Raw genomic sequence first — 24,555 nt, 5'->3', positions numbered from 1 at the left:
ATATATAGTCACATCTTTAAAATAACTATATATTAACAAAAAGTGCGTTTTTTTAAATACAAATTGCGTTTCTTTATTACATATGACTTATTTTATTAAAAGAATTACTCTTTTAAAACTAAGTCACATAGTACGGCGTACGGATATCGCGACCCGGATAGTCGAGAGTCTGCTGCAGTTCCTTCTTGTTTCTTTTCAGCTGGTAGAGACAAATTGTGCATGATGTGCAGAAATTTTACCGTGTTCAAGATGTTATTTTTTTTTATTTTACTTTATTTATTTATTTATTTATTTTTTGTTTTGTTTTGCAAAACTATTTGTGGAAGTGTTTCGAATTTTGAAGTGTCTAAACATCCAGGCTCTAGTTACGACATACACTATCATATATATATATATATATATATATATAGGTAGGTAGGTAAACGTATTTGAATAAAAGGTTTTGCGCCCAAACGGCCGCGCCCAAATGTCATGGACCAATTTCTGCACTTCTCCCACCAGGTGATCTACTTTGATCTCCATTTTTCTTGTTTCTTTTATTTCACATCTCATAACTTTTCGTTTTGCTCTTGTTAATTTCATGTCGAATTTGCTACAGATGTTGCATTCCTTTCGGACCTGCCTCTTTTTCTCACTGTCTGCCAATAGGCGAGGGTGCTGAAAAAAGACAAACTACAATTAATCAGTGCATTCAAATGTGAATGTTTCGTAGTTGAAATCCTATAGAAGTTTATAGGTTTTTACGTTTGGACCTATCTTTACCTTTTTGACATACTCTTGTGAAAAGTAATTTTAATAAGAACTTTTGTTTTCCAGTACTCTTGACAATGGTTAGGATTAGGATTTAGATTTCTGAGCTTTCGGAATCTGCGACCAGGACTGAAAACCTTTTACACTTTCTCGATCGAGTGTCCCCATCGGAAATCGAACCCGGGATCACTCATACCGAAAGCAACTACACTACACGGGGCCACAGTCCTGGCAATGAGTCGAGGATTTATTTAGACCTGAAAATGACAAAATTATAAATTTCCACAGAAATTGCTAAAATAAGTAATTGTATTGGTAAATGCTAGAACAATGTATGTCAAAAAAGTTCAGTTGTGTTTTGAACTCAATTTTATTTTGAAAACAATAAATATCTAAATAGCAGAGTATCATACAAAAGTAATAATAAACTCTTGACTTTTGAACTCATAAGGGACTCTAGTGGCTAAATGGTGCACTGTAAGAGGATTGACTATTTCCCGATCATAGAACAGTACTTGAAATCGAACTACTTCGCAATAGGTGAGATATATTTTAGCATAATTTCGGAACCTACTGCTAATTTATTTGTTGTAGTCAAAAGATATTGCTTATAAAGCAAAATGAAATATTGTACTTTTGTAGTGTTACTGTATTTGTAACAGTTCTATTATTATTATTATTATTATTATTATTATTATTATTATTATTATTATTATTATTATTATTGAAAGTGTATTTAGCAAAGGCTAAATACCAGAAAGAGAAAGATATCTTCATGAAACAGAATTATTGTACATATACCTACAGATAATTTATTATGAAACTAGCAATTCTTTCCTCTACTTCTTTATATGTATTTGTAACAGTTCTATTATTATTATTATTATTATTATTATTATTATTATGAAACTAGCAATTCTTTCCTCTACTTCTTTATATGTATTTGTAACAGTTCTATTATTATTATTATTATTATTATTATTATTATTATTATTATTATTATTATACCAGAAAGAGAAAGATATCTTCATGAAACAGAATTATTGTACATATACCTACAGATAATTTATTATGAAACTAGCAATTCTTTCCTCTACTTCTTTATATTTATTATTATTATTATTATTATTATTATTATTATTATTATTATTATTATTATTATTATTATTATTATTGAAAGTGTATTTAGCAAAGGCTAAATACCAGAAAGAGAAAGATATCTTCATGAAACAGAATTATTGTACATATACCTACAGATAATTTATTATGAAACTAGCAATTCTTTCCTCTACTTCTTTATATGTATAATATTTTTTTCTTTCTTAACAACTTATGTGAATGTAAGAAACTATATTTTTGAACCTTTAAAACAATTATTCATTGTTGCTTTTCCAGTGTCCTCCATTAGCTGTAGCCATAGCTCTTAATTTAAAGAAAGGTATTACTCATGAAGATAGTACAAAGTTGGAGTTTCCTGTTGTGGAAGTGGCTTCCTCTATTGGATGGGATAGTGGCATTGTAAAGAAGCATTTGAAGTCATTAGAATGGATTAAAGGTATGGGATACTCACGTATACTTTGTGTATAAACTAATATAATTTGATTAGGAATCAACTGTTATTAGAAAATAATAGTTAGCATAATCAATTGTTGTGTCGTTGTGTAATCTCCGCATTAATAATTTTCCAGCATAATGAATATCTGTGTTTTTTGGGCTACTTTTCTAGTTCATACTGTAGATTGAAGTGACCTTATTGTCATAATTCCTCTTTCTACAGCAAACGGTCGACACCGTTCATAAATTTTAGTAGTACGTGGTCTGTCCAATAAATACGCGAATTAAGCTAGTACGGTAACCTTGAGTTGAAGTTAGGCCATGCGCACTTGCTGCTCTGTTGGTAGGGGACCCACTGAGCGGCAGTAACCGCCAGACTGTCGAAGCGAGCGTACAGCTCAAGATGGCATTGGTTTTGTGGTGTCCTGTTTTTGTTCGTGTCAACGATGAATATTAATGAATAGATGGAACAGCGAATCAACATCAAATTTTTGGTGAATCCAGGAAGAAGTTCTCAAGAAATTCATGAAATGTTGAGGGTTGTTTATGGAAATAACGCACTGAAGAAAATAGCTCTTTTCAAGTTTATCAAACGTTTTCGCGAGGGTCGTGAGGACTGCTAGGATGGGGAAAGCCAGGACGACCGTCGACCTCCTGTGTTGAAGACATCATTGAACGTGTGCGGTCTCTTATGCTTTCTGATCGTCGACTAACTGTCCGGATGATTGCTGATTAACTGAATTTAGGAAAATCATCTGTGCACACGATTTTAAGAGAACATTTGAAGGGTAAAGGGAAAAAACAAGGAATGCCCATGTGTGTGCTTTAACGAGTGCTTTGGCCTATCTGTTGGTGATTCTTGGTACTATTTCACTGCGTACAATAACGAATGAATAATGGCCTTCAACTTTATTAAGTGATCGTTCGTGTAATTCAACCCTATTCATTTTGTACACGATTTTCAATATTAAAAAGTCGTTTTGTCGAAATTGTAGATTTGTGACATTCCTTCCTTTTTCCCCTTACCCTTCATTTGTAGTTGAGAAAATTGTGTGCAAAAATTGTCCCAAAGCGTCCGCGAGTTTCTGACCTGTAATTCGATCACAACGCTAGATCACTCTCCCTACTTACCAAACTTAGCTCCCTGCGATTTCTTTTTGTTTTTGAAATGCAAAATGGTCATGCGGGAGCGGCACTAGAACGACGTGGAGACGATAAAACGTTGAACAAGGCACTTGGAGAGCTTGGCTTTTGAAGACTTCCCAGGATGTTTTCAACAATGGACCCGGAGGTAGGACAAATGTATTGCTACATATGGGAAGTATTTTGAAGGGGATAAGATTGACGTACCGTAGTTTTGTAAAATGCAGTGTTCATGACATCAGTTCGCGTATTTATTGGGCAGACCACGTATTCTAAATACAAGGAATGTCAAAGGTTTTTCAGTTGTGGGAAAATAATTTTACATTTTGCAATTGAGTATAATGGCAGAGGTATTTTATTAGATATTCGAACTGTGTTGAACGTACTCAGCTGAGGAATGATTGTCCACTATTACTTATCTTCTTGAGTTTAATAATTTTATAATATATCGAAATATTTACGTCAATGTAACAGTCTTCAATACAATTTACAGGGTGTCTCATTTACAACGCAACCTGGAAGGGGGGATTATATAAATTTTGAACCAGAATTAGTACATGTATAATCCACATACAAACTTTAAACCTTGTTAGTGCTAATATTTTTGAACCCAGAAAGAGCGAATGGAGTTCATTATTGTACATGCAATGTTGCCGGATATAACTTTTTTTTTTTTTTAAAAAAAAAAGGATTAAAAAAATGTACGTAACACGCATGTAAGGACATGTAAGGGTAATTTTCACTTTGGGTTTTCATTTGGGTAGATGGAGTAGCTAATCAGTTAATCAGTAAATGCCCGTGTAACGGCGAACTAATGAAAGCTTTGTGTTTTAAATTTACGCTGTGCATTGATAATAATGCTAGTACACTTGTGCAACATCGTGCATTTTATTACTGTCCATCACATGCAGTTACTGAAATCAAGATAAAGAAACGTTGAAAAATTTAGTGAAGATAGGGTTACTTACATAAGCCTGGCAACCATACAATGTAAAACGAAAGGAAAATTCAGCTTTACAGCACATTTTAAAAAATTCCCGTCGGTTTCGTCCAAACACAGGTTCACTCGTTTCACCATATTGGCTGCAACTGCATGAAGAGTTAAGAGATTAATTATCTCAGTGGCTGTGCGAATATTGGTTTCCAGATCTTATATGGTCGCGAATTATCTTTGTAAACTTCTTGTTTTAAGTAACCAATTAAAAAAAAAAAAAAAAAAAAAGTTCAGAGATTTCGTGTCAAGGAAACGACAGGGCCATAAGTTTTTGCTTATAACACGGTCGTAAAAAAAAATAGCTTTAAACATGCCTAATGTTTCATTAGACGTATGGCATGTTTGAAATAAGAACTGAAGCTTTCCTCGTGTCGTGATGAATATACTTGTTCTCTGGCAATCAGCCAAGTGAATTCCACGTCGTCTAATGTTTCGAAAACTCACAACATTGCTTTCATCTTCAGGGTAAAGAGTGAGACTATGTGAGACATGGAACTACAGTTTCAAGTGGAAGCCGAACCACCGTAATGCGGTTAAATATCAATGCTCTCCCACCGGAAATCGAACCTGGGACCACATGCGCCAAAGGTGTACCTCTAGCTACTACACCAGTGATCTTTTTTAAAATAGCTGTTTCAACCTCTATAGAAGTTTATTTTTGAGTTAGAGCAGAAAAACCTATAAATTTAAAACTAACTTATACTTCGAATTGTTTCTCATCCGTAATTATGAGGTATCAAATTGATAGAGTAAAACATAAATTGTACGGTAAACATTACCAAGTACCGCATAGTTCCAAAAAATTGCAAGGAAATTGTCGTCATTTTACTTTCATGAGGCTTTCTTTTTACCATGCTGCAGTAGAACAGTAGATGTTATGAGTGAAACCAAATTTTTATTTCCAGAATTAGACATGTTTCTTTATATCTTTATTTTTGATCAACAAGCTTACAATTTGTTGCCATCTTTTGTCAAGGCGTCCATTGTCCAAGTGTAACTGTTTTTGTTTTTTGTTTTAGAGTTCCTACATACAGGCCTCAAGTTCTCGTTCTAAATTGCTAATAATCTTTTATAAAATTTATAACGTCCTTGATATCGTGTGAGGAATCATTTTAGATGTTGGGAAAAGTCAGAAATCAAGCATTCGTTGTTAGCTCGTGTAAAGATTTTTTCATCATTCACGTAACGTGTGAAGGTTACCCTGACTTTTCATAGTGTTGTATTATATGTGTTTTTATTTACAGTTGGAGAAAAGTGGCGGAAATCTGGGATTGTTGTAGAGTTTTCTGTTCCTGGTTTTCATGTTAAATCTCCAGGGAATTTAAGTGCTTCTGAACTGGATGAAGCCCTGGAAACCCTACATGAGAGGGTAATCCTGCAAGAGAAGACTTCTCTAATGCAGTTACAAACTATCTTCAGAGCTTTAACAAGGTAAGTTGCGATGTATTACTGTAGACAGAAATCCACCTTTCTTTCTTTTTCTTTGAATATTTTCTTTAAATTGGGTGGTTAAATTATTGTAATAGAATGGCCAAATTTGTACTTTAGAAGAGTAAGAATTTAGATAAACAGAGGTGGCTGCGCTAAATGAACTTAAGGGGGTTGCACCCTCCATTACATGAGTGTGAATAATTTGTTTTTGTGGGTTTTCTTTTGTTTGGAGTTTTAACGTGGCTACAATATCAAGACTATGTGGAACATGAACCTACAATATAATTTTTAATCTGAACAGATACCAAAAAATGCTCCCAAATCGTATAAACAGAAAGTATGTTCGATATCTGCTAACGACTTGTGCCTTTCAAAGTAACGTCAATGGCTTACCGATGTATAAAATAAGTATTTCTACCAATATTGTACATTCTTTGTTCAACATGATAAGATTCTAATGTCTCTAAACGAAATATGAAATCAGAAATTAATAGCGTTGGTGTGGGGAAATTGCCCATTTAAACAATATTTTGTGTGGATTTTCTCAAGTGCTGCTATTTCCATCTACCTTGTTTGTCTGTTTCTTCAGACGTAAAATGCCGTAAAAGATTTATCAAATTATTCAAGCAACACAAATCAAGAACCTAGTTGAATTATTAGAAAGAAAAGAAAACATTATTAGTGTTATTTGTATTGTGGCTTCATGAATTCGGAATAATGAAACCCAGTAGTTTATTCGTGTCATTTATTCAGAAATGATCTATTTATTTAAGGATTATATATATATATACTGGCTGGGCCAAACTTAGGCAGTTTTAATCACTAATAACCAATTAATACAACAACACACGGAAAAATGAGAAAGTACCTTTTGTTATCGATAGATGACATCATCATACGGTATGCTGGGAAGGGAGCCAATCTGTCAAGCAGTGTATAAAATGTGTGCGCTTTTTCTCTGTTATTAACAATGTTACTCAAAAGTTCAATGTGTGATGTTAGAACAGTTTGGACCGCCAACAATTCACAGGGACACACTCATTCGAACAAACAACCAGTTTGATGGAACTGCAAGTACCTTGAATCTCAAGCACCCTGGTCAATCCAGAACTGTGCAAACAGCGGAGGTACAACTATATATTGCTGCGGAATCTTTATCATCTCACAAATCGAAGTCTGGCCGCCGCCTGCTGAACATTTCGAGAACAAGTTTTCGTAGAGTTTTGAGTGAGTCGCCCAGAACTTCAAAGGCGACAGAACTTTCAAGAACTGTTGTGGCAGCAAGATGAAGCCCCACCACACTACGTCAAAACTTTTCAGGCGTTCTTGCAAGAAGTTTTCCCTCAACGCTAGATTGACCTGTGAAGTGGTAAGCCAGATCACCCGACATAACCTCACATAACTTTTCCTTTAGGGTCACCTCAAAAACAAAGTGTACGCTAATTGTTTTGACAGTGAGCAACACCTATGTGAAGTGATTGTTCAGGATATCACTATATATTGCGAGCGGTGATTATATTTAAGAACAACTATAATTAAAAATCTTAGTAGTCACCGTAGACCAAATGTCCATCTAAGAAGTACTTTCTGAAATTATTTCCATCTTCAACCAAGCATTTCAAAAACGGTTTATATATATATATATATATATATATATATATATATATATATATATATATATATATATATATATATATGTGTGTGTGTGTGTGTGTGTGTGTGCGTGCGCGTGTGTGTGTGTGTGCAAGTAACATGAATGGGTAAAAAGCCAGGTTAAAAGGAATAAAAGAAAAAAAATATGAAGTAACCCACTTCTCGTCATTGGAAAGTTGTACGCATGTTCACCACTCACTGTTCTTGTTCACTGTTTTAGTGTTTCTTTCCATCCGGCGGTAATACGTGCTGAAAAGATCGCTCCAAGTTGTATTTATATCACCTCTGTCCAAATTAAGTGTAAGTCTCTCTACAGACATAATAAGCTTCTTTACTTCTACGTCCTGTCATTGTTTTTGTTTTTTCCAACAAAGTGAATTGGCAATATTATGATTGTTTTCTCTGAGATGTGCTACAAGTCCGGAACCATTTTTATTATTTGTATTTTAATTATTAAATTTCTAAATTCTAATTCACATTGGCAATTCTTTATTATAATAATTACAATGTAAAAGTATGAATACATTGAATATGTAATTATTACATATAGAACGTTACTATGAAAGAAGAAATTTACAATAACAAAAAACAACGTCTGTTACTCGGAAACTTACAGAAGTAATGGCTGTTGTTCACGTCGTAACTAGGCAATTAGATATCCCAGAAAGAAATATTCGTCAACTGAATAGAAGAATTTCGTTGTTCATAACATACGCAAGTGTATTTGTTAACATATAAAATAGTAACCATTCATTCGTTCATAAAACATAGTTGATCTGTGGTTCTCTGGAAGGTTTCTTTTTAACTCTTGTTAATTACTATGAGTGTTGTATTGTTAGTTATTACTGCTGCACTTATAACATTCAACACTATACGTAACATATCCGTTTGAAATAAGTAGCAACGTGCAGAGCTACTGCCTGTGCTATCTCATGAATTTGACGTCAGTAAATACATAAGATTGATCCATTAATATGTGTCCGATTTTGACGTCTCGCCTACCTTAGGAAAAACCACGAGAACACCATCGGTTGCCCTTGGTAGCACCATGTCTTGGCATAACTCTGCATCGTAACTTCCATTGTAGGAGGCTCCGTTAAAGTACAGGAAAGGGAATCTTGAGCCACTCCTAGCAGGCTTTCCAGAGGTTACCGACAGTGGTGGCACAATGAGATGGAAGTGTTCTTTTCAAAACTTCAATCCTTTAAAAAAAATCCATAGGATTGGCATCACTGATATATCCTGGAAGGGAATAACCTGGATGCCGGTGTCTGCCGCCGTTTGTGTAGAACGAGATGTATGTGATGAGGTGAGGCCTTACCCATATGCACACGGACCTGATTTATTGCAGTTTCATACAAACAATTCAGACCTTCTTCATAAATTGGTGTGAGGATATGTTGCTGGTAAATGCGGAGTTGATTTTGCAATTTTTAGACACTCGTCGAATCGGTGACTTGCCTTCATAGCAGTATCCCGCAACAACCAGGGAATGATGGATGAAAACAGGATGGGTTTTTGCACCTCGTGGAGTGTATGTTATGGCTCAAATTTTGCCACAATCTAATAGATAATAAGTCCATGCTTGAGTATAGTAGATCAATATATATTCCAGTGTAACTCTGGAACACCTGAAGCAATTTCAACTAAATTCGCAATCTGGAAAAAAATACTCTGAAAGTAAGACTTCACAAGGGCGGACTTGTAAAAATTCAAAACAACCGATATTGGTGTTCAATCCATAGTTTTTCAGGGTCGCTAAAATGAATAGTGACTCTCCCAATGCCATTTAAGTCTAAGTTCAGCTTCATCTGAGAAGGGGGGAGGGGGGGGGGCGAATAAGATTTGAAAAATGAAATGCCAAAAATGATTGAGAATAGTGTAAAATTTATAGTTTTCGAAGTCGGAAAACGGCTGACTCGTTTGAAATTATTTTTGGATTATTCAAGCTGGGTTTTATAATCATACACAGTTTGATTAAATGGCGTATTCAAGGGTGTAGGGTGTTTCAAACTTTACGACAATGGTAGAGTATCTTCTGTAATTTTATCATCATACTTTCATTCAAATTTGTATTATAAGAGGGAATGGAGTTCAAATATTTCCCATAAGCCTACTCTTTCGTACGAAGAACGGGCATCAGCTAGTATACTATAAAAATGATTTTTCTTGATTCTTTTACAGTGTTTCATATTCAAAGTGTTTCGATTGTCGTGACTCGGCAGACGAAGGGAGAAGCGAATCCCTGAAGAAACAAATACGTGAATACTTTGAAGAGGATAAACTACTAGATGTTGATGTAAACTTCAAGGTACCATATTTATTTATTAATTATTTCTAATCATTCTGCATAGAGATCTTGATACCTTTATGTTAATGTTATTATTTGTGTTTTTGTGAAGTTAGCAAATATGACTAACTTTTTTCGTTTTAATAAATGTGGGATGGCAAAATCTATTCATTAAAAAAAATCTTAAAGGATAATGATTTTAAAGCTTAGAATACTATTTAAAAAACACATACACCAAGAAACTCTAACTGACGTTTCTACATTTATGTAAAATAGAATAGAATTCCAATTTACTTAGCGTTTTGAATATGAAGCATACAGAATGTGAAAGAATTTTGATATTGACAAAACTAAGTGAATATAACATCCTGCCTGAGATACATATATATATATATATATATATATATATATATATATATATATACTGCCTTGTTTCAGATCTATATTCCCTGCCTAAAGAGGGGCCACAGTGGCTCAATGGCGTTCATCTCTGGTGTGGTTCTTGGTTCGATGCCAGTTCGCGCCAAGTGAACTTTGTTGCAGACAAACGCCGTGTGCGTAGGTTTTCTCGGGGTTCTCCCGTTTCCTCCCACTTTCTTCATTCCACCGTTTCATTTATTTCTCATCGCCGTCTCCTTTAGCCTGGCCAGCATAACAGTAGGACGTAAAACTTAGACTAAAGAGATTTCTAAAGCCATCGCAAATAAGCCGTTTATTTAGTGTTTGTATGGGAATATGGAATTTCTGTTATTAGAAAGTATATGAGAAATATTTGGTCGCTGTAGTAGCTTATCCGATTGAACTCAACTATAAATTATATAAACCCTATGCATACTATAACTTTCACAAAACCTACTTTTTGCCTAATGAAATTCCTTCATTTATTACATAATGCTTTTTGTGCAGAGAAATAATGACATTAAGGAAAATGAATGAGATTGTTTTATGAAAGTAAAGTTATTTGAGCCCTATTCGAGAAAATCACCTAACAAAACTCACTCCTGAGTTCCTTTGCAGGTGTTGTCTCCCTTGGTGCGAAAGAATTCGGTCCCATCTTAAACTGTTCCTTAGTATAGCAAATGCCATTTGATTAAACTAAACATATTGGAGAATCATTATTAACACACTAGTTAATGAAATAGAGTAACATCGTCACAAACGTTTTCGAGAATATTAATCGAATAACTACCTTTACCAGTATATAATTCTTTCAAGTTTCTTTTCTAGAGAAATAAATAATCGTATATTGTATTTTCATAAATGACAAATTGATATATGATGTTGGGACATGGAATATAAGAAGGATAAGAATAGGGTATATAAGAATAAAAAAAAGTAAAATAGTAAAAATTTGTTTTATTCTTCCGATATAAGCTTTTTGATGCAGGCCTGACAACCTATCTATATATATCTGATAAGAGGTGTTTTACGCTGAGAATTAATTAATACTTTTTTACAACTTAAATTCTTCTATATTAGGTTATGGGATTTTTAGACTAGTAGCAATCGAGAACTTAGTTTAGTTCTCGTCTAGATAATAAATTGATCACTGTCACCAATTATTGATGGAGAGGGCGTTCCGTTTAGTTGCCCTATACTTCATCTTAACAAACTTCCTTTTAATTTCATGGGGAACTGTGGAAATACAGAAGTCGGTATTTTCTACTATGACTCTCTATTCCTTCCTTTCAAAGATTGCTCCTTTGACCTCGGGAACAGTCTGACCTAACAGTGTTTGAAATCTCTGAACTCAGAGAATTTCATCATCGGAAAACTAACTAAAAACCGGTCATTAGGATAGGTAAAAACAGCCCTCTCTACTGGACTAATTCATCAAAAAACCTTGCATTCAGGGCTAAAGAATAATAAGTAAAAAATAACACTCTAAACTTCCCTTCATAGAAGTTGAAGTGTGAAAATCCTAAATAACCAATAGACTCGCATCTGCCTATGCAGACGGCTTGTATAGGAATCGAAACCCAGTCGTAGCTGGATTCAAAAATCTTCCTTCTCGAAGGACAGATTCAAACAATTTGGGACAGACCGAGTTCTCTCAGTTCCTGGCCGACCCTAGAACTAGATCTATAACTGCTATACTAACAAATAAGTAGATCTATTTGCCGCCAGAATAGACATAAGATACATGCTTCTAAAATATTCCTCTATTTCCTAGTTGTATCTAGGGATATTGCCTAACTTACGGTTGAGTTGAGTTGATGTTAGTTTAGCGTCCCTTTCAACAGCGAGGCTATATGAGATGTGGACCTACTGATTAACGTGGAATCCGAACCACATGAGCTCCCGCCGGGAATCGAACCCGGGTCTCGCACACCAAAGGCGCGTATGCTATTCGCTTAGCCACGAGGGAGCTCTGCCTAACTTACGGCTAGAGCTCTTTCATCTCTAGTGGAGAATGGACATGTTCCAAACCTAAATATCCAAGAAACATTCCATGGAAAATTCTAATGAGAATCTCTTGCAACAAACCTCTCTGAGGTCATTGTTTCAAGAAACTGGCCTGTCTACTTTCCTAATGAGACGACCAAGTTACAATTATCAGTCTCCCCAACAACAGACTAGGCGAGCTTTCAAGGGCTGTCTTTTATACTCGCAGATTATAAGTACATATATATGAGACTCAGAACAAAAGAACGAAAATTCCATTCCTCGCCTCTCAGCAGGCCTAGCAAAATTCTTTAAAAAATTGAACAGTGAATAAAGCTGAAATTTATAGTTAATGTAAGAGAGAAAATAAATATTAACGTTGGGTTTATATATAAGATAGTACATTTCACTTATTAATTTAAATTTCTTAAAACTAGAAAATAAAACATACCTTAAATTATATATGTATCAGACCTGGTTTTCAAAAGTTATGAATAAAACATAATATTAGCACAGTTATATATATTTATAGTAAATTGATTTGACTAACCACTTTAAATTAGCAAAGTGACGAAAGATACCTCCTTGCATGTACCCCTTCTTTTAAAAAAATGAAGAAAAACTCGACATATTTTGCACTAACTGAAATATCCATTCTTCGCATGGGGGCTGTATTTGGAAGTGAACGCTTGTGGGTGTATCACCATTCATCTCAGCGACCGCGAAAACTATGGATTTGACACTAATATCGATCATTTTGGATTATTTTTACATATTTCGGTATTTCCACTACCTCGGTGACCCCCGATCCGCACCCAAATGGGGTGAATTTGGAAGTTAATGCAATCAGTTTCACCATTCATCTCAGCGACTGCGGAAACTATGAATTCGACACTAATAACGGCCATTTTCTACTACTTTTACGTGTCCCGCACCTCCGGAGACCCTCTGATTCGAAATTAAAAAAAAAAAAAAAAAAAAAAAAAGAACGCTTCGTCTTGGTCTGGGGCCTGGACCAAGGTAACCGTGACCCAAATTTGGTAACACTCGGGTCACCCGTCTGATCCTCAGGCCACACACACTGACAAAATATCATATTTCACTTCTATAGCCCGCTCCAGTCTATAAGGAGATTTTTTTTTTTTTTTTTTTTTTTTTTTTTTTTTTTTTTTGTATATACACAAACACTGAACTTTTAAAACAAAACAAAGCAAGAAAAATTTGAATTAAGATAAAATCCCTTATCATCTACTGATCTCTCACTTTATCACTGAAAAACGTGCTATTTTGAATTTTTAACTATTTTCGAAACAAAAAAAAAAAAAAAAAATCCAGTTAAGGACAGAAGTTGGAGGAGAGTTTTCGTGAATGCAGCAACGAACCTCACAGTTCCATAGGCGGTAGAGGAGTTAGTTAAGTTGTTATTATATGTGTAGCAAAGATACTTTTAGAGTAAGATTGATTTTATCAGGTTTTACAGTTCCTGAAGTGAGTTTCTGTTACTTATGCCTCAGTATGTTGTTAATCGGCCTATTCTTTCCGAAGATGAAGTAAACACCTTATACGGCAGAAGAAAACTCATGTATCATTCGTAATTTGTTGTAATTATCCTATCCGTTTGAATTAAGTTCGAGTGACAGAAAATGCAATGGGGACGCAGTGGCTCAGTGATGGAGCGTTCACCTCTGGTGCATGGGGTCCCTGGTTCGATCCCAGCTCGCGCCAAGTGAACTTTATGTTGGACAAACACCGCGTGCGTGGGCTTCCTCGGGTTTTTCCCATTTCCTCCTACTTTATTCATTCCATCATTCCGTTCATTTCTCATCATCATAGTCTCCTTTAGCCTAGCCAGCATAACCCTGGGACGTAAAACTCAAAGATTTCCATAATGACCAAAAAAATTTTATAGTAAGTCATAGTTTACATCTGAATGTGATTTTATCTGTGGAATTCAGAAGTGCTGGAAAATAATTCAGTTTACACTAAGGTCCTTTAAAACTTATGAAAATCACACTGAAATTGAACACAGCTACTTTTCAGTTCGTTAGATGCCTTTCTTTTACAATAAATATGTGCATGTATTCAATTGCCATTCGATTTCCTTCTACCAACTTGTAAGTTTACGATACCTTTTCCGTAGAACTCCCGCGGTTGATTGAACGGCACGAATGCACCTCATGTTCTATTTTGAAAGTATAACATTTTTAATGTCCTTAAATTTTCCAGTTCTCGTAACTGTGAAATTATATATTCAGTCTTATATGTATATTTTTTTCTAGGTTGATACCTCGAACACAGAGCAACTTGAGGCGGATATCCGAAGTTTGGTGTATAGCTTCAAGGATAATAACTTCACGTCTCGTGCAATTGCACGCATTTTCCATGGCATTGGTAGTCCGTGCTATCCTCCTCATGTGTGGGGTAAATGTAGATTTTGGCGAATGCACCTCGGAATGGATTTTAACCATATACTGCACACCGCAACACAGGAACTTTTAAAATTGAGATAGCGTTGCATACTTCTGTTTGTAATTTATGTACATGAGTGATAAGATTATGCAATACAAATATTCGTATAAGTTCAAACATCAGCTTTAAAGATCAATTTTAACAAGAAACCATGTATTTTTCTAGAGTACATTGACAGGTGTATTTTTGTTGGAATGTTATATACAACATTATTGCATGTAGAATACAAGGTATTTTAAAACTGAAGTTCTGGTTGAGACGTGGATAATACGAGTACTGTTGAATTAGAAATAATGTAACTTTTATCATAGTCAGACTATGGTGTTGAATTAGTGGTTGTGGCTGTATCTAGCTTTATAATTAATGATCAATTTTAAATTTATCTTCAAGGCTGATTTGGTAAGTAACTTGGTTTGATTTTTTTTTAATGTGTTTTTGTACTTTATTTCTCGACATGTCCCCTCGAAGTTCAAGGAAGCATTCAGAATACTCATTTACTTCTTGTATGACCCCTTCATTTGACTCAATTTTTTTCCTGTCAGGAAAGTTTTCAGTTTCAGGAATAGATGTAGTCCGAGAGGACTAAATCTGATGAATAGGCTGGATCCGAAAGCAGTTCAAATCGCAACCCGGCCTGTTTTTGCTCAGCGATACGGCTTTTTTGTCTGCTCTGGAATGAGTAAACGCGGCACCCATTTTGCGCAAAGTTCTTAATTTGCAATCATTATGCAAAATAAAGTGAACCTGTTCAATTAAGATAATTGTGGCTTCTACTCACACACTTTCGCTTGTCCGTCGGCTAAAACAAAATCATAGACTTTATCGATGATTTCGTGTATCATGGCTGATTTCGGGGCTCCAGAACAAAGTGCATCTTCAATGCTTCTTCTGCCAGATATCGATTTTACTCTTTATTTCTCGAGCAGTGTCCTATCCATTTTTTAAAGTTGTGCTTCTTAATATTTTCTTCTTTCCCCACATTTTACAACGTTTCCTCATTGCTTTCCGTTCCATTCAGCTAATTTCCTTCTTCATCTTCATACTAACATTTCGAATAATAATATGTATACCCAACAGTTTAATAGGAAGAACGGGAGTCACCCAATGTAGGTAAATCCTCTCATGAATTTCCTTTGGTGTTTTCCTTTCCTAATAAAAGAATAGAATTACACCATGAATTCCAATTTTGTCTATATTTCATTGTTACTGGAAACACTTCTGTTTAAGCACTGTCAGAATGACTTGAGACCACAGATTACTTACTCATAGGAAGGAAGCTTTATGACTGCATATACAGATGACGTTAGCACCATCTAGTAATATGCGAACCAAGTTATTTATCGAACTACCGTCGTATTTATTCATATATGTATTTGAAACTTTGATTATATATGTATATAACATGCTTTCTTTGTTCCTTTGAATTTTTTAGAAGTGATTTTCTGTTTTCTTACACATTGTAATGTAATGAAGTGTTCTGGTGTTACTGCTAGGTCACTTGCGGTGATCTGAAAAGTTTCCACATAAACTACAGTTTGCTACTAACAACTTCGTCATGATGTTGAAATTCCTACTTTTCAACATTATCCATTAATTGCGTTTCTTTTCTTTTCCTCTTTTTAATCTTTTAGATATCGATTTTACTCTTTATTTCTCGAGCAGTGTCCTATCCATTTTTTAAAGTTGTGCTTCTTAATATTTTCTTCTTTCCCCACATTTTACAACGTTTCCTCATTGCTTTCCGTTCCATTCAGCTAATTTCCTTCTTCATCTTCATACTAACATTTCGAATAATAATATGTATACTTTTCAACACTACGTAGGTCCATTGCTATACTGCATGCTGTACAAGGCTGAATTCGAGAATCCTCAATACCTCTGAATGAATCTGAACTCATTGTTCATCAACTTCCTAAATATGCTTTTGCATTTTTCTTTTCTGTTTTGGAATGTATTTGCCGTTCACTCATATCTTCACTAATAATACCATCCAAGTACCGAAAACTAGTCTGTATGGTGGTTTTCCTCACAGTTTGTAACACAGTGTTAGTTATCGATACAGATTCCGCAGATAGCACCAGATCGTCTAATACGTTTTGTAATGCCCCAGTATTCTTAATTAGTACATGCATTACAAATATTAATAATGTTTTGTAATTCGGTGATTATTTTATTGTATTAAGTTCAATTTACACTATGGAGAAACTTTTTTATTTAAAATAGTATCTGTGGTTAAACATATTTAAGTTTGGAACGTCAAAATAAATGAGAAGTAAATATATTAAGGCAGTTTTCAAGAATTTTTAGTTATGCTTTATATCTGCAAAACAATAGAATAAAATCGTTCCTGAAGAAGGAGCTTTAACAAGTAACGTGGTAATTGCTGTATGAAACAAGTTACTGTGTATTTTGAAGGTGGAAAATAGAAGAACCATGGCTATGAACTAAGTAATCTTTGCTGGGAACCTAATCTTTCCGTAAGTTCCTGTTCCACCTGATAATGTGTATTATTGATATATTATTGACAAAGTAATTAACGATTGACAAAACAGTTCAAAATTCCTGATATTTATTGAATGTGGATGTGGAACTTAAATTTACATAGGTTGTTCTGATAACATATTCTAATAGCAATACATTCATATAATGAAGCGATGTGTTCGTAAATGTAGTAATGGTTTGGCACCTGTTCTGACATTTCAAGAATATTATATTTATCTAACGGTATTTGTGTAAAGCTGTACAGCAAAATGTTTATTAACCTGTAGGAAGACGTCATTAACTCAAGCGGATAACTGATACGCAATTGACAGTTTCAGTCCTTATAAAGAAAAAGATAAATAATATATGTGAAAATAAAATGAATATAAGAAGCTACGTAAGAAAAAAATAGTAAAATAATAATAATAATAATAATAATAAAGAATAAAATACATTAATAAGAATTAAGATGGTGCAATGCTATATAAATATAAGTAAAGTTAACTAAATGATTTTTCGATATGGGGAAGGAGAATTAACATGATATTCATCAGATTTGTTCTGTTAATGTTGATATTTTCTGCGACGTCTGCTACGTTGGATAATCTGAAAAGAAGCAAAAGGGAATATTAATAACAACTAAAATGCATGTGAAAATAAAACAATTATATAAAACGAATAAATAAAAACTAAGTTTACAACCTACCTAATAAAAAAGACTAACCTAAAGTTACCCGAAGCAATTGCTCAAATACGTAATCAAACATATAGTTTCCAAGATATATATATATATATATATATATATATATATACACGTATAGAACTAATTCTAGTATATCTACCTGCAAATCTAGTGGATACTTACCTGTAGGAACTTACGTGGATTTCTACTAAGTACTCTTACGCTTGTGCATTCGGTAGGAATGCTTTCGTCGTCGTTTTGAAGAAAGAAAGGAAACTATTATCGTTAACTTGGGAAATATAGCTCACTGGTAGAATTGAGAGGTAACTGAGAAGACGACGAGCGTTTTAGTTTATAGGGCATGTGGGTAGAAATAAATAAAAACAAATATTTAAAAAAAAAAAGAGAGTCGAGAGTTTGTTTAGGAAGAAAGAAAAGGAAGGTTGTTTGGGCGTTTAGGACCTTGGATGTGTATTCCGTACCTCCGTTCCTGGTCGTCGACTGGTGGTCTCCATGTCTCGGCTTCTGTGTCGAATTGGCGAGGAACTTGGTATAGGTCTCTCCTGTCGTTGCTCACACTCGCTCCTCGTGAACTTTACCGCTCCTCGTGTACTTCACCGCTTCTCGAGTGCTACTCCCTCTTCCGGGTCCTGGGACGTTTTTATATGAAACAAAGTAGGAAGATGGCCGACGAAATTACGGAAAAACATCCAAAGTACGCACGTGTAGGATTCAGGAAAGTGCAAGGTAAATGGAATTCTCGACTTATTTAATAATTTGTCAACAGTTACAGAACGCTTTGGTTACATCAGATTACATAAGTTACATAAATTTACCAAGAATGAAGAATGAGGAATCGTCTACTAAAGAGAATTTTGAAATGTTTGCTGACTGTCTTATTATTCCAAGTTGTGTCTGTCTCTCATCATCCACAGAAAATAAAGAAAGAAAAAAAATAAAAAATAATATCGTTTTTAAATCTTGATTTGTTTATATACTGAATATTAAAAATATTAGGGAAATCCAATATCTCTACAGTACTTTCTCTATATACTTACCTTTAGAATAAACCTAACCTAATAAAAACATTACTACTATTTGGAACTAGTAATACTTACCTGAAATTTCAAATCTAAATTCTGTAAGCATGATAGCTCAGTGGTAGAGCGTTCACCTCTGGTGCATGGTGTCCTTGGTTCGATCCTAGCTCGAACCGAGTGAGATTTGTGGTGAACAAACACCGTGTGCATGGGTTTTCTCGGGGTTCTCCCGTTTCCTCCCACTTTCTTCATTCCAGCATTTCATTCATTTCTCATCATCACTATCCTCTTTAGCCTAGCCGGCATAATCGTAGGACGTAAAATTTACAGATTTCATTATTTTCTGTCAGCATGATAATAATTTGTAACAACATTCATTTATGAAAGTGTAGAACATAGTGATTCGAAAGTTCACCCAAAGATTTAAACATCACTGTATAAAACATTTGTAATATAATTAATCAGTTGCAAGTTTTTGATAGTATAATATTAATTTACGGTAAATTAAATGTACGCATGTCAGTTCTGTCATTTATAGAAATAACAACTTTTAGCACTAAGTTGTGTTATGTCTCTTATAATATCTACATGACATTGTAAATGCGTTGTTGCTGAAATAAAATAAACAAAACGGAATTACAAAATATTACTAATATTTGTAATGCACGGTATTAATTGAGAATACTGGAGCAGTACAGCTTTAACGTTCTACTCCCTACCAAAATAGTCTTCCCAGTGCAGACCTTTCTTTTCTTACATTGTACTTAATTCCCACATGGAACATACAGTAATTAGAAATTACCACTTAAAACTCCTATACAATTCAGTTTCATAACAATAAGTAAAGTTAGGGCTCAGTAGAAGAGACTCATCACTTGTTCGAAGAGAGCCTAGTTTAATCTCAAGTCATATGATTTTGTAGACACTCTTTTAAGGTTCTTTTGTTCCTTACCACATGTTATTTCATCGGTTATAAATTTGCTGCCTTTTTCATGTCTCTTTTAGCCTACAGGATGTTAACTATTTCTCTCTCTCTCTCTCTCTCTCTCTCTCTATATATATATATATATATATATATATATATATATATATATATATATATATATATATATATATATATTTCATGAGAGCTCTTCTTTTGACTACTATCTTCGATAAGAATTATTATTTCGAGTGTCTGTTTTTTCATTAGATGTCATTTTATCAGAGTCTTTAGTGAGTAGCATTGGAAGCTGTCTCATGGATGCTGGATTCCATGCGTAACTTTTCACTTCTTCAAGTAGAGCGGTTTTGAGATCTGGCTCGAAGAGACCTTTTGCTATCAAATGTAACTTAATGTGAAATACTTTTGTGCTAATCAAAGTTAAAATTTTGAGGATATTCAATATTGTAGTTATGCTACTTAAAAGAAAAATATTCATAGCTTTAGAATTTGAAGGGATTGCGTTGATAACCTAGTATTGATTGATGTTTTACTGAAGTTGTATATCCTTATAAAACTCTTCTTTTGAAAGTGAATTATCTACTGTACGTGTTCATGAAAACTGGAAATAGTTTAACATTCTGTCTGGAAAACATCCCTTTCGTATCAATATCGAACTGCCATCATTAACGTTTCCTCTAAATTTGCTGAATTTCTAAGTTGACATAATGCAGAATTGTTGAAAGCGCTTTAACTCAGAACTTTGTCTTGTAATGTGCATAAAAGTGAAACGGCTTAATAGTAGTAACTCGTAAATGACAGAAAATAAAAAAATGCCAATGTCAACCGTAATTTTGAGATTTTACAACGAGGGTTTGCAGTTTTGAAATGCATTGTGAGAAAGACTGAAGTGAGGAAAGACGATATTTTTTTCCTACGTAGCTTATATAGTTTCTATACAAAATAGCGTATTTCAAATAATTTAAACTCTGCTATATGATCTTGAATTTGATATTCTTAAGAAGAAAAAAAAACTGCTACGACGAGAGATTAAACGATTGCGGTAGAGTTTTGTTTTTTAGTTCTCAATATATTGGATATGTTGCCTTTTGTTGTATATATTCTCTCAATTACAAATCAAATCTATCAACAAATTTTGTACTGTAAATTGCACAGTTTGTACGGCATGAGTTTAAGGAGCTCATTTTCAACATGTAGCTTGCCTACTTACACAAATTTTGCAAGACGTGAAAAATTAGTACTAAAGTGAAAAGCATGTCTCTCACCATTGAAATTGTCTGTCATTACAAGCAAAGCATAATAGTAGATAATAGAGGAGGTTTCAACACCTTTAAGTAATCCTTTTGTTTCAGAATAAATTCCTAACATCTACTCAGAAGGTTGTATGAATGGGCAAGTTACCTGTTAAAAGTAAACTCATTTCATTTGTATCTGCAAAAGTAAGCTCCTTTTATTTATGTCTGGAGTCATCCAAAAATACTTTGCTATAAACAACACTCTTGAGTTTGTTTTCAAAATTTATTCTCGGTTTGTAAGCCGAATTCTTGCTCCGTTTTTCAAAGCAGGCTTAGCAATTGCGTATGATGTTAACTAGAGAAACAAATTTTTAGAAAACTAAATGAGAACTATTGTAAGCTCTAAAACTAAATAACTAATAAATAATAATAATAATGTGTAAAATCTTCCATAGAATAATTTTAGGTATCCGATAATGTACAGGCTAGTGCATTAAGTAAAAGTAGATATAACATGTAAAAGTATATTGGAAGTGCATTCTCTAAGAAACAGGATCAATATAATATTTCTTACATACCTTAATAGTTCTCAAGTTGAAACCCTTTATTGCGACTAAAGTATTTTCATCTGATCCCCTGCAGATTTTGTCAGTAGCAGGAAAATAATTTAAAATATAACAACAGATGAATAAACAAATGAAAAGAGTAACAAATTGAAATCGAAGAAATTATATATATATATATATATATATATATATATATATATATATATATATATATATAGTAATACTTCATGTCGTTTTTACTTTAAATTACCTTCCTGCTCCTGGTGACATCTGTAGCTCTGTAAATTGTGCTAGAACTTACGTTACTGAGAGTACATTAAAAGACTCGGTATCAATTTTTGGAAAGAGTATCATGATGATGCCTTTACATTCAGACCTAATAACTTCTTATACGTCTCAACAAATGTTCGCAAAGATTTTTTTTTTTTTTTTTTTCCTAGAAAAGTGCCCTATTATTTGAAGCCTTTTATGTTTGATGGTAACTATTTAGTTTATAAATTTGTGGTATTTTAAATAATGCAAGAAAATTGAACTAGAAATTTCTGTATTATTGTGCAAACTAAAATTGTGTAATTTTCTGAACCTAAACAACAGAGGTGCAATATATCTATGTCAAAGCAAATTAAAACTTAGTGTTATTAAATCCTATGCTCAAATTCAGGATTTATTCATGAATGACGTGCCATTTAATGAATATTTGATGCGTTATGACAATGTCACTTATTCGCTTTCTATTTCATTTAAGCCCGTTTCTTTAATTTCGAAACATAGAAGTGTGTGAGAATTAAAATCAATTAATTGTGATGACGAACAGTAGTGAGTTTGATTAGTAATTCCATCTGTTTTATTTAGTTCTCATATAAAGGTATCACTTCCATTAGTTTGTTTGTGTTGAATTATAACACATGCTTATAGACACACATTCCAGTTGTAATACATTTATTTTATAACTTCAAGTGTTAAATCCTACCATCGACTCAATTAAACATAGAAAACCGATTGTTTGTTGTATTTCAACGGTCCTGGAAACAATTTTCGATAGTTTATTTGGTATAGTTAAGTGATGATGCCTCGTCGAATTTTCTATTATTTCTACTTTGCCTTAGCAAGGTTAGCTTTCATTAGTAACCTTAACTTTGAAAACAGCAAAATGTCGCATAAAAATTAGTGAGAACGGAGATGAGCGTGTGATTTGAGAGTATGATATTTTGGTCAAAAATTTTAGTTGAGGTTCACAGAATTAGAGGAGTGCTTGAATATTTCAACCTGGGGACCAACCTGGCGGCCACTTTCGTCACAGTAAAATTGACTGCACTGAACCAACGTACACGTTCCTTTTACAATCTCTTAAACTGCTGTATGATAGGTTTTCAAATGGTAGGCAACTATGTTGTCATTATTTTGAATTTTCCTTATTAACAGCAATTATGACTTTAATAATGTTTGGGAGATTTGAAAACAGTAGTAATATTATTTAATTGTAGTAACCTCACTTATTTAACCCAGGAAACACGTTACATTTCAAAGATTTTCTCCATCGGGCATGCTCAAAATCATGTCAAAACTTTGATGCTATATCGTTACTTCAAACGTTATCATGTATTTAATTAGTCATTTGCGATGAAACTTCCTGAACGTACAGAAAAGTCTATACCTTTCGACTTTTCTGATACGTCGCATCTGACATTTCAATAAGTTTCAAGAAAATGTAGAAGGTTGGCTACTTTTTGATCAGGATCGTATGTTGATCTTACGTAATGTCTGAACCGGAGTAGGAGGTAAATTAAAGTTTCATGGCAGCTCAGTCTAGATTAATATTTTTCTAACAGCTGTTTCCATATTAGTAAACAGCTATTTGCTAGAATGTTTTACATATATTTTCTTCTCTTTTTTTGTTTCCTCATATCTTCAGTTATCAAAGTAAATAGATATTTTTCGAAAGTATTGTCACAGTGCATCGTAAGAAAAACATTATTTTCGTAATTTTTGATTTCATGTATATTTAAAAAAATATATATTCTTGTAGTTTTATCAAAGGAACTCAGAAAAATGTGTATTGTAAAAAAAAAAAAAAAAAAAAAATTAATAAATTTTATATAGAACAAAAAGTTTTGTCTCTTTTTATTCTAAATGGTTTTGAAACACATAAAGGTTTTAAAATTAGGATTGGCTACCTAATTTACAAACATGAATTGCGTTTACAGTGTAGCACCTGCGAGTAACTATCTCCCTAGACCAATGTTCATAAGAAAGAAAAAGATATTCCTTTATAGAAACATGTTACGTGCATGTTTTAATTATAATGTTCCTTGAGTGATATTAAGATTAATTCAAGGGTATAGAAGCAAAACCTGCTAAATCAGTCTTTCAATTTTGTCAGGAAACGGGGAAAAAAAAATGTGACGCCCTTATGTTTCAGAATTGAACAATTTGTGTGTATAGTGGTCACGACTTAATGCCGACGAGAGAAATCTACCACTAAACAAAAAAATTGTTCAGCAATTCTGAAACATAAGGTCGTCACCTTTTATTTCCTGGCAAAATTGAAAAATGAATTTAGCAGGTTTTGCTTCTATACCCCTGAATTACTGTTTATTTTTTTACAATATTACACAAAGAAGTATATATGTTAAACTTATGATAGTTCTAAAATAGTTCTGATAAAAAGGGACAAATCACGATCTACAGCAAGTAAGTACAAAAAAGGCAGAAAATTTTTGATCTTGCGCTTGCTTGACCAATAATATCAAAATGAGAGATGAAAGTTCTTTAGATCCTGAATATAGAGGTTTTCAAGACCTTTGCAAGAACGTGTGGAACTGTGCGAAGAACAGTATTAAAATAGCGGGATCAACACATGGGACAAGGATTATAAAGTTGTAATCAAAGTTTGGAAAATTAATTTTGTAAACTGACGTATAACCCCTCGTTCGAAGTAA

At 33.7% G+C, this 24,555-nt stretch overlaps 1 protein-coding gene across 1 annotated transcript in view; it reads left to right on the top strand.

Annotated features, from left to right (window-relative positions):
- The window catches only part of RecQ4 (RecQ4 helicase), an 86,859-nt gene extending 63,938 nt beyond the window's left edge, over positions 1–22,921 (top strand). Inside the window, exons 12-15 of the mRNA XM_081765450.1 lie at positions 2,146–2,305; positions 5,686–5,872; positions 9,710–9,836; positions 14,480–22,921. Coding sequence (XP_081621576.1) covers positions 2,146–2,305; positions 5,686–5,872; positions 9,710–9,836; positions 14,480–14,710 — 705 coding nt within the window. The 3' untranslated portion in view covers positions 14,711–22,921. The remainder of the gene's footprint in view (positions 1–2,145; positions 2,306–5,685; positions 5,873–9,709; positions 9,837–14,479) is intronic.
- The last annotated feature ends 1,634 nt before the right edge of the window (positions 22,922–24,555 follow it).

Source organism: Thermobia domestica, chromosome 7 (assembly GCF_964235325.1).
Source record: "Thermobia domestica chromosome 7, izTheDome1.hap1.1, whole genome shotgun sequence".
Taxonomy (NCBI): domain Eukaryota; kingdom Metazoa; phylum Arthropoda; class Insecta; order Zygentoma; family Lepismatidae; genus Thermobia; species Thermobia domestica.
The sequence above is the reverse complement of the archived record's forward strand: the minus strand, read 5'-3'. Positions and strand labels throughout refer to the sequence as shown.